Genomic DNA, 16,856 nt, shown 5'->3' with positions numbered 1-16,856 from the left:
TTCCCCATTCTTATCAATACTAAGTACTTTCACTCTTTAATATTTGCCATTGTAATGAGTATGTAGAAGTATCTCATTGTGATCATAATATGCATTACCTTAATGACTTGTGATGTTGAGCATATTTACCTATTTTTATCTTTTATTCATATAACTTTTGTTGGGAGTGCTGGTGATGCTGTTGGGTAAGCACTGGATTACTAACCATATGGTTGGCAGTTCAAACCCACTAGCCTCTCTGAGGAGAAAAATGAGGCTTTCTACTCCCTAATGATTTATAGCCTGGGAAATCTTATACAGGGTCTCCTTGAGTTGAAATGGACTGGATGCTACCCAACAACAACAACAGCAACAGCTGTTGTAATAAGAAAATACTATGTTATGATGTGTCTTATTCTAATCTTTTTAATAAAGATTTCTGTGATTTTGTAGCAACACGTTTTGACTTGCTGTCATATTTTCTTAACCTGCTACAATGTGGAAAGAGGACTCTAGGACCATCAATGGAGAAGAGCATGAGCAGAACGTGGGACTTTATCCAGAGAAGCAGCAACACCAGAGATGGAGACAGAGATTAGGACGTGGAGAGAGGGAGCTGAGGACTCTGGACTCATGGAAAGAGAGGAACTGGGTGCTGGTGGCCAGGAGGCAGGCTTGCAGAATGTGCCCTTTGGTTATTAAAATTATTATATATTCCTGAATGTTTCTGTGTACACCCTGCACCCCCACCCAAAAAAAAAAAAAAAGAAAAGAAAAAACACTCAACAGAGGAAATGGAAGTAAATACTGTTGAATGATGATGCATAGAGGAGATTGTAATCATTACCATGAAACGATGGTGTAAAGCTGATGTTCTCCCCTGTAAGCTTCCACTCAGTTCATAATAAAAACTTTAAAAAATTTTCATGGAAACAGCAGTCAAGAAATCAGATGATGTATTTCATTAGGCAAATCTGCTGCAAAAAAACCTCTTTAAAGTGTTCAAGAGCAAAGATGTCAGCATCAGAACTGAAGTGCACCTGACCCAAGTCATGGTATTTTCCAATTACTTCATATGCATGTGAAGACCATAGAAGAATCTATGTATGCATTTACCACAGATTGCCAGTAGAACAAACAAATCTGTCATGGAAGAATTACAGCCAGAATGCTCCTTGGTAGCAGGATGGTGAGACTTCGTCTCTTGTCCTTTGGACATGTTAGGAAGAACCAGTTCCTAGAGAACTGGAGAACTGGCATTGGAAAGTGAGTGAAAATGAGGAAGACTCTCAGTGAGATAGATCAACACAGTGGACTGAAACGAAACAATTTTGAGGATTTTCTTGGTAACCATGCTGTTTTGTGGATTCTAAAGGAGCTCTGGTAGCATAGTGGATATGAATTGGGCTGAGAACTGCAAGGTCAGTAGTTTGAAACTACCAGCTGTCCCAAGGGAGAAAGATGAGGCTTTCTGCTCCTGTAAAGATTTGCAGACTCAGAAACCCTGTACAGGGTTGCTAAGAGTCAGAACCGACTCCATGGCATGTAACAACAAAGGGTTAATTTAAGGAGCCATAGCAGCGCTGTAGGATAAGTACTAGAATGCTAACCTGCTCTTTTGGAGAAAGATGACTGTATCTGCGCCAGTAAAGATTTAAAGCCTCAAGAAACTGTATATAGGATTGCTCTGAGTCAGAATCAACTTGATGGCTGTGGGTAAAAGGGCACTTTAACTTGTATTATATTTTAAAATCACTGTTTTAATGAATTAAGGCCTATTTTAATCATTTCTTGTAGTTTGCTGAAAGATAATTCTCCTACTTGTATCTGAATCATCTTAAAACTAGAAAACCTTAATTAAAACATGTCCATGAATCTAAGATTTCAGTGGTAGCTAGAACTGAAGCTCTGTTTGGGCAGGAGTCTTGGGAATTCATGAATGAAATAGGGTTAGGAAGAGATTGAAGGTGTGTCAGAGTGATTTTCATACTGAGATGAATCTGTGTCACTACTTGGGCATGATTGGCTCAATTACTTATTTTCCTTTTGTTGTTTTTATTCATAGAGTTATTTATTTCCTGATCAATTGTATTGTTGTTAGGTACCATCCAGCGAATTTTAACTCAGAGCAACTCCATGTGACAGTGTAGAACTGCCCCACAGGGTTTTCGATGGTAATGTCTTTATAGGTCCAGATCACCAGGTCTTTTTCTAGCAGAGCAGCTGGGTAATTTGAACCATCAACCTTTTGGTTGGTAACTGAGTGCCTGTTGTGCCATGATGTCTCCTTAGCTCATTGTGGCCACGTTCTTTTATTTTTCCAGTTCTGGAGATCTTTTTTTTGTGTGTGTGAACTTTTTTGTGTGAATTGAGTGAAGGTTTATAGAACAGATAATCAGGCTCACATTCAACAATCATACACTTCATGTCATTATATGATTGCAATCCCTCCCATGTACTATCAGTTAGCAGTATTTGCCTCTATTCACGTTAACTCTTGCACTCCTCTCTGTCTTCCATTTCCCTATGCCATCCTTCCTCTTACTATATATTGCCTTCCTTATTACCCCAGTTGTTTTTCTGGTTAGATTTATTCCTAAGTATTTTTCATCTTTTGGGTGAAAAACACTGGACTGCAGCGTCTGTTTGAACTTGAAGGTTTGTGGGTCAGAATGACCAGCTGCTCTCAGAAACACTATTATAGGGTCGCTATGAGTCGGAACTGACTCCACAGCACTTAACAACAACATTGTAAATGGTACTGTTGTCCAAATTTCATTTTCAGATTTTACTTTATTAGTGTAAAGATATCCAAATGATTTTTGGATGTTGATCTTGTACCTTGGCACTTTGCTGAATCTCTTGATGAGTCGTTGGGATTTTTCTATGTATAGGATGTTATCATCTGCAAATATAATTTTGCTTCTTCTTTGCCAGTTTGGATACCTGTTATATCCGTTTCTTGCTCTGGCTAAGATTTTCAGTATAGTACTGAATAGGAGTGGTGATAAAGAGCATCCTTGTCTGGCTCATGAGGGGATTGCTTTCAGTTTATCTCCATTCAGTAATGTTAGTGTTGGTTTTGTATTGTTGTTGTTTAAGTGCCATTGAGTCCGTTCTGACTCATAGCAACCTGTATAGGGTTTCCAAGGAGCAGTTGGTGAGTTTGAACTGCTAACTTATGGTTTGAAGTCCAGTGTTGACCCTACAGTGTCACAACTGGGAATACTGGTTTTGTATATATGCCCTTAATTATGTTGAGGAATTTCCCTACTATTCTTATTTTGTTGAGTGTATAGGGTTTCTGAGGAGCAGCTGGTGAGCTTGAACTGCTGATCTTGCAGTTCAAACTGACCTTGCAGTCCAGCGCATTAACCCACACCAGGACTCCCTTATTTGTGCTACTACTCCTATTATTAAGGAGCTCTGAGTAGCGTAGTGGTTACGAATCAGGCTGCGAACCTCAGGGTCAGCAGTTAGAAACTACCAGCTGTTCCGTGGGAGAAAGATGAGGCTTTCTGCTCCCATAAAGATTTACAGCCTCAGAAACCCTGTACAGGGTCGCTGTGAGTCGGAACCAACTCCATGGCACATAACAACAACAGCAAATTCTTATTATTTGGACTCCTCCTCTTATTTGTAAGAAAACTTTAAACACAGCTCTGATGGAGATGGATTAGAGAGGACTATCTTTGTAAAATACCAACTAAGATTAATCTCTACTTTTAAGCCTGAAAAAAGACCTACTTAAATTTTATGAGGAACTTTCTAATCACAGCCAGTGAAACTAGGAAAGTGACTGAGGTGTTGGAACTGCTACCTATGTAGAAGTGTCCTTTAGAGTGTTTTTTTGTTTGTTTTGTATGTTCTTCATTACTTCTCTGGCCTTATTGTTGTTTTGCCAGATTTCTCCTCCATTGTACTCCAGTTAACAGGATTACCTCTGTCTCCCCCCCCTCTTTTAAATGTACACAAACAAAACAGAATATACATATTTATTTAAATGTCCAAAGGACACACTTTGCAACCTATCCTCTTACTCAAAGGCACACAACACTCACTCATCCTCTTCCCTCATGATGGTCCTAGAGTTAGTTCTCGGTTCCTGAAATGGAAGATTAACTACTCCCCTCTTCTAGTTACACATCTTCTACATTTACATTTGTGACAATCACAACTGTAATTAGTCCTGATAACAGTTACACAGAATTGCGTTGTAAAATCCCTTTTCCCTATCCTGTCCCACCCCTTACACCAGACCCATCTGGAAAAGAGGAAAACTTTTCAGTGGGGATTCTACCTTTCCCTCCTCATTCTGAAATTAAGCATGCGCATGAAAGCTTGTAAGCTGACCACTTATTAACCTTTATTTTTGTTGTTGTTAAGTGCTGTCAAGTCGGCTCTGACTCATAGTGACCCTGTATAGGGTTTCTGAGGAGCGGCTGGTGAGCTTGAACCACTTACTGCAAAGATCAACTTTGCAGTCCAGCGCATTAACTCACAGTGCCACACCAGGACTCCTATATGTGCATTATTGTTGTTGTTGTTGTTATGTGCTGTCGAGTCGGTTCCGACCCATAGCGAACCCCGTACAGGGTTTCCAAGGCTGTAAATCTTTACGGGAGCAGAAAGCTCATCTTTCTCCCGTATATGTGCATAGTAGACTAAAAATAAAGTATTCTTATCAACGGAGAAAAGATTGAAGTTGTCAAGGACTTCATTCTTCTTGGATCAACTGTCAACATTCACGGAAGCAGCAGTCAAGACATCAGACGACATATTGCATTGGGCAAATCTGCTGCACAGGAACTTTTTAAAGTGTTGAAGAGCAAGGATGTCAGCTTGAGGATTAAAGTGCTCCTTACCCAAGCCATGGTATTTTCAATAACCTTATATGGTGGATGCGAAAGCTGGACAGTAAATAAGGAAGATAGTAGAAGAATTTGATGCCTTTGAATTGTGATGTTGGAGGAGAATACTAAAAGTGCCATGGACTGCCAAAAGAACCAATAGATCTGTTTTGGAAGAAGTGCAGCCAGAGTGCTCCTTGGAGGCCAGGATGGCTAAGCTTCGTCTCTCATACTTTGGACATATTGTCAGGAAGGAACAGTTGCTAGAGAAGGATGTCATGCTGGGTAAGATGGAGGGTCAGAGAAAGAGAGGAAGACCCCTAATGAGATGGATCAGCTAGGTGGCATCATTGATGGACTCAAGTTTGGCAGCGGTAGTGAGGTTGGCCCAGGATCGGACATTGTTTCCTTCTGCTGTGCATGGGGTCGCTATGAGTCGGTTCCGACTCGATGGCACCTGACAACAACAAAAACATTACCCTATGAGGTTGGTTGATAAGGAACCCTGGTGGTTTAATACTTAAGTGTTTTGCTGCTAATCAAAAAGTCAGTGGTTTGAGTCCACTCAGTGGCTCTTTGGGAGAAAAGACCTGCCAGTTTGCTCCCGTATGATAACAGTATAGGGAACCCAGTGGGAAAGTCCTACTATGTCATGTAGGGTCCCTAAGAGTTGTAATAGACTGAGGGCAGACAGCAACATGAGTTTGATGCTGGTACTATCACCTACATTTTTACATGTGCAAATTGAGGCACAGGGAGATTAAAGAAATGGCCAAGATTATATAATTAGTAAGTAAAAGAACTAGAATTTAACACAGACATTCTGACTTGACTATTTGTACTATTGAATTCTATACCGTATTGTCTCCAGTTCAATAAATAATCTGTTGATATTACTTTTATTGGTTTATTGCTTGAATTTAATTTGATATATGAAGATTTGTCTTTCTTTCAACACTACTGTGGGGATTAGGAGGTACTGCAGTTTGTTCTTAAAAGGCAGGGTAAAATTAGGGTCCTCAGTTCCAGAGCTGCTCAAACTATCTATGAGAAAAATGGTTGTTTTTTGTTTTTTGTTTCAGTTATAGATTGATAATTTAGAAAAATGTAATTAAAATGTATAATAAAAAGGCACATAATATAATGAGCCCAAGTTTTAAAAATTAGGTTAAACAGCAATCTGTCAAATTTCAATAGAAGTTGAAAGTTCTAAGCTTTCAGTTTCTGTTCATATTTCTTTAATAACTTGCAACAAAATTCTTGAACTTTATGCAGATTCATGGATCACACTTGAAATAGCTAAACTACTAAACCAGTTGCTTCTGTGTTGGTTCTTCCTTATAGCAACCCCTGTGTTTTAGTATGTAACTGTGTTCCATAGAGTTTTCAGTGGCTGGTCTTTTGGAAGTAGATTACCAGGCCTTTCTTCCTAAGTGGACTTGAACAAACCTCCAACTTTTTGGTTAGCAGACAAGCACATTAACTTTTTACTGAACACAGGTGTACTGCCCTGGTTATATTCTGGCTTCCAATTAATCATTCCCATTTTCAGTCCATATTTCAGTTCTGCCTTTTCTCATTTTTTTCAAAATTGACCCTCTGTAGGGTTATATAGAAGGAGTTCTGGTAGCATGCTGGTTACAAGTCAGGCTGCTAATCTCATGGTCAGCAGTTCAAAAACTACCAGTGGTTCCACTGGAGAAAGATGAGGCTTTTTGATCCCATAAAGATTGAACCTATTGTTGTTTTGTTGTTATATGCCATTGAGTAGGTTCTGACCCATAGTGACCCTGTATAGGATTTCTGAGAAGCAGCTGGTGACCTGGAACTGTCGACCTTGCAGTTTAAACTGACCTTGCAGTCCAATGCATTGACCCAGAGTGCCATATCAGAAGACACTGTACAGGGTCGCTATGAGTCGGAATGAATAACATGACATATAATCAACACCACCACCAGGGTTATATAGGTCAGACTGACATCCTTTTTGGTTTTATCCCTTTCCATATTTATTTTGGAGTTTTTGTGTGGCAATGTAGGATAAGCACTGAATTGCAGGATCGGTTTGAACCTCGATGTTGGCAGTTCAAATCTGCTAGCTGCTTCTCGGAAACTTATATAGGGTCACTATGAGTTGGAACTGACTCTGTGGCACTTACAACAGCACCATGTTTCTTTATTCTGGTCTATGGCTTTCTCTGTGGAGTCCTGGTGTGGCACTGTGAGTTAATGTGCTGGACTGCAAGTTCAGTTTGAACCTCAAGGTTGGTGGTTCAAGCTCACCAACTGCTCCTCGGAAACCCTATACAGGGTTGTGGTGAGTAGGCACCAACTCCATGGCACTTTAACAACAGTAGTAACAAAGTCAAGTCATTTTCTTTACCTTGATTCATTCATTCCCTTTTCGGTATCTGCTTTTCTTCCTATGAGAATCTGTTGTAATACCTGTGTCACTAGTAGTTCTGTTCTCTTCATTGTGGTAGTCACAAAAATATGTTTTTAAAACTCCTTAATGTACTATTTTAATAGGTTTCAGAAGGGAGAGTAGAGAAGTGTTTATGGGGAGTCTGCTGTTAACTGTGACCTGGACATGTGCCAAACATTTTCCCCCCTGTATAATCTGGGCAAATAATTGTATGGACTTGGCATCTAAGGTCATATATGCTGTTGTGCAGGATGTACAGTTGTGTGCACTCATCTTCTTGAACCTGAAATCCGACTCACTACATTTTGTGCCCTCTTAGGGAGGGAAGTGTGAGACAAAGTTCCTATTTCCAGTTTAAAAGGCCCAGTTACCTCACCAAGTCATCTGATTGTGGTGGTGGTGTTGTTATGGCTGTGAAGTCAGTTCCGACTCATAGCCACCTTGTACAGGGTTTCCAACACTGTAAATCTTTATAGTAGCAGAAAGCATTATCTTTCTCCTGCGGAACAGTTGGTAGTTTCGAGCTGCTGACTGTGAGATTAGCAGCCTGATTTGTAACCACTACGCTACCAGATGTGGTACTACATCTAATTTAAAGGGGGGAGGGGTGCCTTTTTCTTATTAGCAATGACATAATTCAAGACCCTCAAACATTTAAATATCTTTTTTTTAATTGTATTTTTTTTTGTATTGTATTTCTTTTTTTATTGTACTGTATTAAAGCATTCCTAACATGTTCATTGAATTTGTTGGTTAGTTACTTTGACTTTGTCCACCCTCCAACCCTCAGATTGCAATTGTCTTTATTATGAGTTACATTGCATCCAGTGTTAATAATACTTTTTCCTCTTTCATTGTGTTGTGGTCATCTGTTATAGCATAATTCACACATACTTTATAGTCTCACATTCTAATGTAATGATAATGTTCTTAGCTTATAGTTTTTGTGTTCATAGTTACAAGATGACTGATAGGTACTAGGCACTGCATGGGACTTTCAGGAAGGGAAAAAGAGGAAGGATAAAGGGAAATCTCTTTTTATAAGACTTTATTGCATGTTTGTTCTGGCAGACAGTGTACACCTAAGAACTGATGGTTACCATTTCATCGTTCAGAACTATGTCTTATGGCCAATCCTAGCTACACAGAGGGCTGGAACCATGACTATTTTGCTTTAAAGCCTTTGTGGGAAATCAAGGGATAAGAGGGTTGGGATTGATGTTTAACTCAGTTTTAGGAAGCAGTACATTATAGTGGCTAAAAACAGGGAACTGAATTTGAATCCTGGCTCTGTTACTTCCTCACTGTGTAACTTTAAAGCTTTGTGCCTTAGTTTCCTCACCTATAAAATAGCATAATAATAGATACCTGCCTTACTAGGTAATCCTGGTATGGTGCTATGGATTAATGCGCTGAACTGCAAATCTGGTTTGAACTACAAGGTTGGTGGTTCAAGCTCACCAGTTGCTTCTAGCAAACCCTATACATGGTTGCTATGGGTCAGAACCCACTCAACAGCACTTATTAACAGCAACTTCACTGTGTACACATAAGGGAACTCTAAAAAGTCCATGGAAAGGTGGGATTAAAAGGTATAATGAAGTTTCTCCATGAATTTTTTGAAGCTCCTTCCTGTTGTTTACTGTTTAATTATTAATTTACTACAAGGTTGGCAGTTCAAACCCATCAGCTGCTTCTCAGAAACAGGGTCCTTGTAAGTCGAAACTGACTCAGTGACACTTAAAAGCAACATCATCATCATCATCACCATCATCATTACTTTGGAGTACTTATCAAAATTGTAATTGAAATTCATCACTTAGAATTCATTTTTATTGAGGTAGGAAAGAAAAGAGAACAATTAGATTGGCATTTGACTAGATGGTGTTAGAATCATGGTGTGGGACTGGAGGATAAGTACTGGAGTGCAGGGTCAGTTTGAACTGCAAGATTGGCAGTTTAATCACAAGCTGCTTCTTGGAAACCCTATTACAGGGTCTGTATGAGTTGGAAATGACTCTATGGCACTTAACAACAGAGATGGTGGTAGAAGATGGTAGAATTTTGCTAAGGATTATGTGATTTCATTGCACTTTTAAAACTTACAAGTTGAGCTAAGAAGATATTGGGGCCATTTATTAACTCACTTTGGAGCTTGAATAAATTGTCATTTTGCCTAAAGTTTAGCTAAATTGAAACATCATCTCATTGACAGAATATTTGATGAGTTAATTTATAATTGTGCTGTGAAGTATGATTTTGTTGTTATTTTTACCAGCCTTTTCCAATTTGTAATGATTCTGCTTAATAAAAATATATCAATTTTATTCTTGTGTTTTCTTTTTAGCCCTATCTGCTTTGATATGATTGAAGAAGCATACATGACGAAATGTGGCCACAGCTTTTGGTAAGATGATTTTATTCAGTGAAATAATAGTCTTTGGGCAGTTTTTAATGGACAAATAGCCAATGAGAAGTTGTTTTCTAAACTAATTTTGGCTCTCTTGTATCCATAATATTTTCTTGATTTCACAGATTTGATAGCAGTAAGCTTTTGGTTGCTGCAGAATTTCTGTAAAATACTTAGGTTTACCATGTTGTTGTTGTTGTGAAGTGCCGTCGAGTCGGTTCCGACCCATAGCGACCCTGTACAGGGTTTCCAAGGGTGTAAATCTTTACGGGAGTAGAAAGCCTTATCTTTCTCCCGCGGAGCGGCTGGTAGTTTCGAACTGCTGACCTTAAGGTTCGCAGCCCGATTCGTAACCACTACGCTACCAGAGTAGACCTTACAAATGAATTTTTAAAGTTTTCACTTTATAAATTGTTAGCTAAGAGCTTTGATGACTAGTTTAGAAAATTACATCTGAATGTGGTTACTATCATTGGGGGATCTGGGCAACCAGTATTCACTCATCCGTGGGGCTATATGGGTAGCTCTGTAGAACAGACTGGAAGACTCGGGTAAAGGGTATAGAGAATTAAGAAGTTTATGCTCTCTTCTTTAACACTTTGTTCAGTGTTATTTTTAGATTATGTTAGTCACATTAATTTCTTGCTTTTAATTCCTTTTATAAAATACCTATTTTGACTGTGATTAGTCATCTTCATAAATCATTTGCCTATTTTCTTGGCTTATTACTTTTGCCTTAGTTATTATAATTGTTTCTCCTAGCCCTTACATTTATAATTCATGTTGAAGTTAGACCCATAATTTTATATTGATATTTGGAATGGTATCTAGCAGATTGACATTCCTTAGTTGTAAAGAGTTGTTGTTTTTAAGTGCCATTAAGTTGGTTCCGACCCATAGCTACCCTGTATAGGGTTTCCAAGGAGCGACTGGTGAGCTTGAACCACCGTGGGTGTTAATACCATTTTGAAAGTCCTTTAGTTTGATCTGAAGCTAGTTGCTTCATTGTAAGTATAACAAATCTGCCAGTCATTTAAAAAGAAATTTGGAATTAAATAGCTTTATTAGCTTGCATTATTTACTTTCTTTACTAAAAAAAAAAAAAAAAAGTTAAAAGGATAAAGGCAATGCATGCTCATAGTTGAAAGAGTAACTTATTGTACAGAAAGATGTATTATGAAATGTAGATGTCTCCTCTCTCCTACTGTCTTAGAGGATATCATTGGTAAGGAGTGATTGTATAGTTTTTTAGCGTCATTTAGTTAGTTTTTCAAAACAATATTATTTTTATTTATTGGTATATCAGTGCCTTGGCATTATTTTAATTTATGTATGAATCACTTTCTGTTGTATATTCCTTCTGAAATTCTGGTCATGCAGATCTTGCTTTTAGACTGACTTATATGTATGGGTGTGGTCTTTTCAGGCTAATTGCTTAGCATTTGTATTTTCTTTGATTCACAGAGTGATTCAGTGTCTTAGCATTCCACAGGAAACCATATGTTTGTTTCAAAGATTTTGAGTTTTGATTTTTTCAGAAAATCAATTGCCCTAGAGCAGAGTTTCTTAACCTCAGTACTGCTGATAATATTAGTCCAGAGAATTCTTGGTTGTGGGCTGCTGTCATGGGCATTGTGTGTCGTTTAACAGCATTCCTGGCCTCTACCTGTAGTGTCCCTGCCACCCCCTGCAGATACTGTTAAATGTCACTTAGGGTACAAAATTGTCCTCAGTTGGACACAACTGATCTAGAGCTAAAAAAGCAAGTTCTTGAAGTTAAGAGACCAGAATTCTAATTTTGACTCTGTCTTGACCTTTGTCACTTAACCTCTCTTCTATTCTCTCTCCTTCTCTCTGTACCCTTTCTCTCTCCCATCATCTTCTTACTCCTTCACCTCCTCATTCTTCTTACAGATATTTGAAAAGTATGAAAAATGCTAAGGAGATTGTAAGCATGGGTTTTTATTTTTCCTACTTGTCTTCTAATTTATAAATCTACTGTAGCATTTTTTAAAAGGCTCTGAAGAGGCTACTGAAACAGTTCTGTAATCTTGCTTCACTTTATTGTAAAGTGTAATAAAGTACTGATTGAATTGGTAAGTAGACATGCTGTGTGTGCTGTGCCAGAGTTTGGAGAAAAATGTGGCACATCCATCCGTCCCACAGCACTATCTACTCATGGTGGGGTCGATAATTCATTTCAGTGGCCCACACAACTCAGAGACAATGCTTAACAGTTATGGGGCTTATTAGTTAACTTTGTAGTTTACAGTGCAGAAAATGCTCAGGGCATAGTTTGTTCAGTCAGGATGCGTCTCCTCAACCATGCCCACAGGCAGGCCTCTTTGCCCAATCAATGTTGTAAAGCTCTTTTAGGGCTGCTTTTAAAAGCTTACCACTCCACAAGAGTCTGCAGCTTGAAGACACTCAGCTTAATATTTCTGTGGGTCAGCAAACCTACCTCCCTCCAGCTAAGTTCCTGGAGGCATCACACTCTGCAAGCAAGCCTTTTGCCCCAGAAGCCACTTAGTTTTACTTGTTCCATGGGCTAGGAAGCCCACTGCTGTGTCTTGTACTCTAGCTCTTGGTTCTGCTGCTGCTCTTCTGCCACTCCTCTGGTGTCACAGCTTTGTGTCCTTGGGTTTAAGAAGTTCGATGTGCAGGGATCTTGGACATCCAAAAGACACACTCTACTCCTTGTTCCTCTTTGATTCCCCCTCACATGTCTGAGATGGCTCATTTTATACATAAGAGATTTCAAAGATTTTGCAATCACAGTGAACTTGCTAACCACTCACAACTGAATATAATCCTATCAGCCTCTTTTCTCACCTTCTCTTACCCAGATCCATCAGGGCAAAATGTTGCTTGATGGAAGTTACAGACCAACTAGAAGAGACATTAAAAAATGCATTACACTGTTAGACCTCTGATTTTCTGTAGTTTCCTCCATTTTACGTAACAGTACCAAATGTAAGATTTGTTTTAAAAAATTTCAAAGAGTAAATAACTAGAGCAGTCAAATCTAATGAATGTAGTTTTTTTACTTGATAGGGGAGGAGGGAAGATAAATTTATTAGGTGGCGGTGGTGGTGTTGTTAGGTGCCATCGAGTTGGTACCGGCTCATAGCAACATTATGCACAGCAGAAGGAGACACTGCCCGATCCTGGGCCAACCTCACTACTGTTGCCACACTTGAGTCCACTGATACTGCCACTTGGCCATTCCATCTCGTTGAGAGTCTTCCTCTTTTTCTCCGACCCTCCACCTTACCAAACATGATATCCTTCTCTAGCAACTGCTTCCTCCTGACAATATGTCCGAAGAATGAGAGACGAAGTTTGGCCATCTTGGCCTCCAAGGAGCACTCTGGCTGCACTTCTTCCAAAACAGATCTATTGGTTCTTTTGGCAGCCTATGGCACTTTCAATATTCTCCTCCAACACCGTAACTCAAAAACATCAATTCTTCTACAGTCTTCCTTATTTACTGTCCAGCTTTCGCATGTGTATGAGGTTACTGGAAATACCATGGCTTGGGTCAGGCGCAACTTAGTCCTCAAGCTGTCATCTTTGCTCTTTTCAACACTTTAAAAAGGTCTTGTGCAGCAGATTTGCCTAACACAATATGCATTAACCCACAGTGCCACACCAGGATTCCTTCTAATGCTTAGACTGTGTCTAATTTATTTTGCTGTTTACAGATAACCCTACTATTACCATTCTTGTTACGTATACATCTCTGCTTATTTCCGTAAGATAAATTCCTAAAAGTAATCTCACTAGGTGAGAGAAGTTGCACAACCTCAAAGTTTTACTTGTAGCTTACCTTCCCAAATAGCTGTGCCCATTGTATTTCCTCCAGTAGTACATGAGATTATCTGTATCCACATGTAATACTAATTTTGACTTTGTTTTTTACTTTTTCCATCCCAATTGGTAAAATCCACTGTTGTTAAATCAATTCTAACTCTTATTAGTCCATATAGAATGGTAGAACTTGTTCTTAGAGGGTTTCCGAAGCTGTAAATCTTAAGGAAGCTAGCTGACTGCTCCATTTTCTCCCATGGAGTAACTGGTGGATTTGGACCCCATTTTGGTTAGCAGCTCAGCACTTAATCCACTGTGTCATCAGGGTTCCTTAATTGATAAAAGCTAGTCCTTAATTTTAAATTCATTTTTAATTGCTAGTGTAGATGATGCAGGACCTGGTGTGATGCTGCAGGTTAATGCACTGGACTGAAAGTTTGGCAGTTCATACTTAACCAGCTGCTCCTTGGAAACCCTATACAGGGTTGCTATTAGTCGGAACCAGCTCAAAAACACTAAACAACAATGACAGTGTAGATGATGTTTTTCATGTTTATTGATTGATCTTTGCCGTTAAAAAACAAAACAAAACAAAAAAACTTTTCCTTGTTTTTCTTGTAAATTTAGATTTGTTCACTAAAGAAATTATATTAGTAGTCTTTTAACTAACCCACCAGCATTTGGACAATTTGAATTACATAAACCTAAAATTTGTTCAATATATTAATTTTTTTTAATATTTGGTAGGCCTGATAATTGAGTTTATTTTATAATAACTTTTCCTTGATATTAATCTAAAATAAATGCCCCACATGTTTTATTTATGATGTAAAAGTATCAGCTGAAATAAGCTTAGTAAGGAATAAAGACTAATAAGCATTATTTTGTGACCAGTTTATTGATTTATCATTGATTTAATTATACTTGTTTTGTTTTTCCTTTCCTAATAGCTACAAGTGTATTCATCAAAGTTTGGAGGACAATAATAGATGTCCCAAGTGTAACTATGTTGTGGACAATATTGACCATCTGTATCCTAATTTCTTGGGTGAGTGTTTGGAATGATTTTTATTTTGTAAACACCTGTCTATTATTCCCCAAAGTTCACTTTTTCAGAGAGGTTAGCAGCTCTTTCTTTCCTATTCTCCAAGGTGCTTTCCTCAATTTTTGTTGAGTTGTGTCTTAGATTCCATACCATATGTTATCAGTACTTTTTAAAATTTGATTAAAAACGTGGTCACAACTTTTAGATTTTCTTGTATGTTGTTGTTAAGTGCCATCCAGTCAGTTCTGACTCATAGTGATCCTATATAGGGTTTTCCGGGAGCATCTGGTCTGTTTGAACTGCCGATCTTCTGGTTTGCAGTCCAGTGCCATACCTTGAGGTTCTTGCATAGATGGCGGGAAAGAATGTGAGGATAAATGAGAATGTCAGAGGTCCAGAACACATCTTTCTGTGCAGTGTTACGCATTTCTGTTGCTTCTGGGACAGAAATGAAATGAAAAAAGGAAAGGGTTAATAGGGAGGAAAAATATATGTTTGAGGAATATTGAAGATGAGAAAAGAAAAAGAAAAAAAATAAGACTTCAGTATGAGGATTCTTGATGGGGGAAGATAGTCTGTGTATTACCTGGGGAAGCAACTGAAAATAAGAACACATGAATATAGAACTTGACAGAGGAAAGGTATAAGAACTGAAGAAGAAATGAATGGGAACCCTGAAGTGTAACTAAGGAATTCAGTGGGCTAAGCATTGAGTTGCTAACTCTAAGGTCAGTAGTTCAAACCCACCAGCTACTCCATGGAATAAAGATGGGCTGTCTGTTCCCTTAAAGATTTAATCTCAGAAACCCTCTGAAGTAGTTCTTTGTCTTATAGAGTCTCTGAATCAGAATCAACTTGATGGCAATGGGCTTGATTTTTTTTAGGTGTAAATAGTTGGAAATAATATCTAATCAGAAGCCAGTTATATATATAAAATATTCTACATGTTAAAAAACTTACGATATTGTGGGAAACTTTTGGGTTATTTTATAAATGAATAATAAGTCAAAGATTAAGTTTGATATATTTTTAGGTATGGAGCAAAGTATTATTGGGTATGCATATCAAAAAGCTTGATTCTTCATTTTAATGAGTAACACACTCAGAGAGGTTGTGTGAAGTCTACTTGCATTATATTTAGAACCTGCCAGTGCTGTAGTTTCAGTTTGATTTTGCTTAATTCAAGTGATGGTTAATAATCATGCGTTTGAACCTTTTCAGTTATAGTCTTTAGTTTTGCCTCTGCTCTAAAATTACATTGACTGTAGTCCTTTTTCTCTTTCACTTTTCACTATAATTCAGTATATTTCATAAAGGAAAAGCAAGGGTGGTTGCTTGGCAGGAAGGAGTGCTGAAGGAAATATTTTTGTCAATTTTATGCTGGAATGACAAGTTCTTCTAGGTAGATAAAGTCTTATAACAAATTTGGAGATGGAGGTTATGGTGGTATGGTGCCCCAAAAGACTGGATTTTATGGGCGCGAGGGTAGGTAAAAATGAAACCAAGCCCTGTAGAGCAGTATCCTTTGTCTTTCAGCTGGCAACTGTAGATTGCTGCTGCAATGTGGCTTTAGAATCACTTTGTTGTCCTTTCTTATCTGGTACAACTTTTGGAATAGTTCATTGTAGAAAAGAATCTACTGTTTTGAAGTTTCTGATAGTTACTAAAATGTTTAGGCATCATTTCTTTCTCTCTCTCTCTCTTTTAACTTTTTATTGTGAAGTGAGTGAAGGTTAACAGACAAGATCATCAGCTCTACTTTCAACCGGTTATTAAGGCATCGTTTCTTAATTAGTCTTTAAGGTTGTAATTACTGTTGCCTGAGTTTCTGACTAGTAAGGCAGCAATACTATATACTAGCATGAAAAGAATGTGAAAAGTGTAGTGCTATTTAATTTATAAAGCAATCCCATACATTACCTATATATGTAAGTACCTATTTCTCAAATAAATGTATCCAAAGAATATGTGAAATCACAATTGTTAGGTGTAGTTGAGTCGGTTCTGATTGATCTTTAAACAGTGACCGTATTCCTTTCATCATCTTTTTATGTTTCATGCATTATTCAATATATTGTCCTTCAGTATGCAAATTGAGGCATAAGTTTTCTTCAGTTTTTTCAGCTTGAAATGTTTGAGCATTGACCAATTCTTTTTGGTACAATGATTCGTTCGTTATACATCTTCCATCTTCTCTCTTTTTTTTTTTTCTTAAATGTTTTATTGTGAATTATGTGATAGTTTACATGGGAGAACATTAGTTTTACATTCATTCTATCATATATTGTCTCATTGCCATGGTTACAATCCCCTCCATGCAATCCTTCCCCCATACCC

At 38.1% G+C, this 16,856-nt stretch overlaps 1 protein-coding gene across 3 annotated transcripts in view; it reads left to right on the top strand.

Moving 5' to 3' along the window:
- RFWD2 (ring finger and WD repeat domain 2, E3 ubiquitin protein ligase) overlaps positions 1-16,856 on the top strand; it is a 265,833-nt gene that overhangs the window by 29,624 nt on the left and 219,353 nt on the right. For all 3 annotated transcript variants that reach the window (XM_006867072.1, XM_006867071.1, XM_006867070.1), the window contains exons 2-3: positions 9,602-9,661; positions 14,425-14,522. In XM_006867072.1, coding sequence (XP_006867134.1) covers positions 14,481-14,522 — 42 coding nt within the window. In that variant the 5' untranslated portion in view covers positions 9,602-9,661; positions 14,425-14,480. The remainder of the gene's footprint in view (positions 1-9,601; positions 9,662-14,424; positions 14,523-16,856) is intronic.

This window comes from Chrysochloris asiatica, unplaced genomic scaffold (assembly GCF_000296735.1).
Source record: "Chrysochloris asiatica unplaced genomic scaffold, ChrAsi1.0 scaffold00100, whole genome shotgun sequence".
Taxonomy (NCBI): domain Eukaryota; kingdom Metazoa; phylum Chordata; class Mammalia; order Afrosoricida; family Chrysochloridae; genus Chrysochloris; species Chrysochloris asiatica.
The sequence above is the reverse complement of the archived record's forward strand: the minus strand, read 5'-3'. Positions and strand labels throughout refer to the sequence as shown.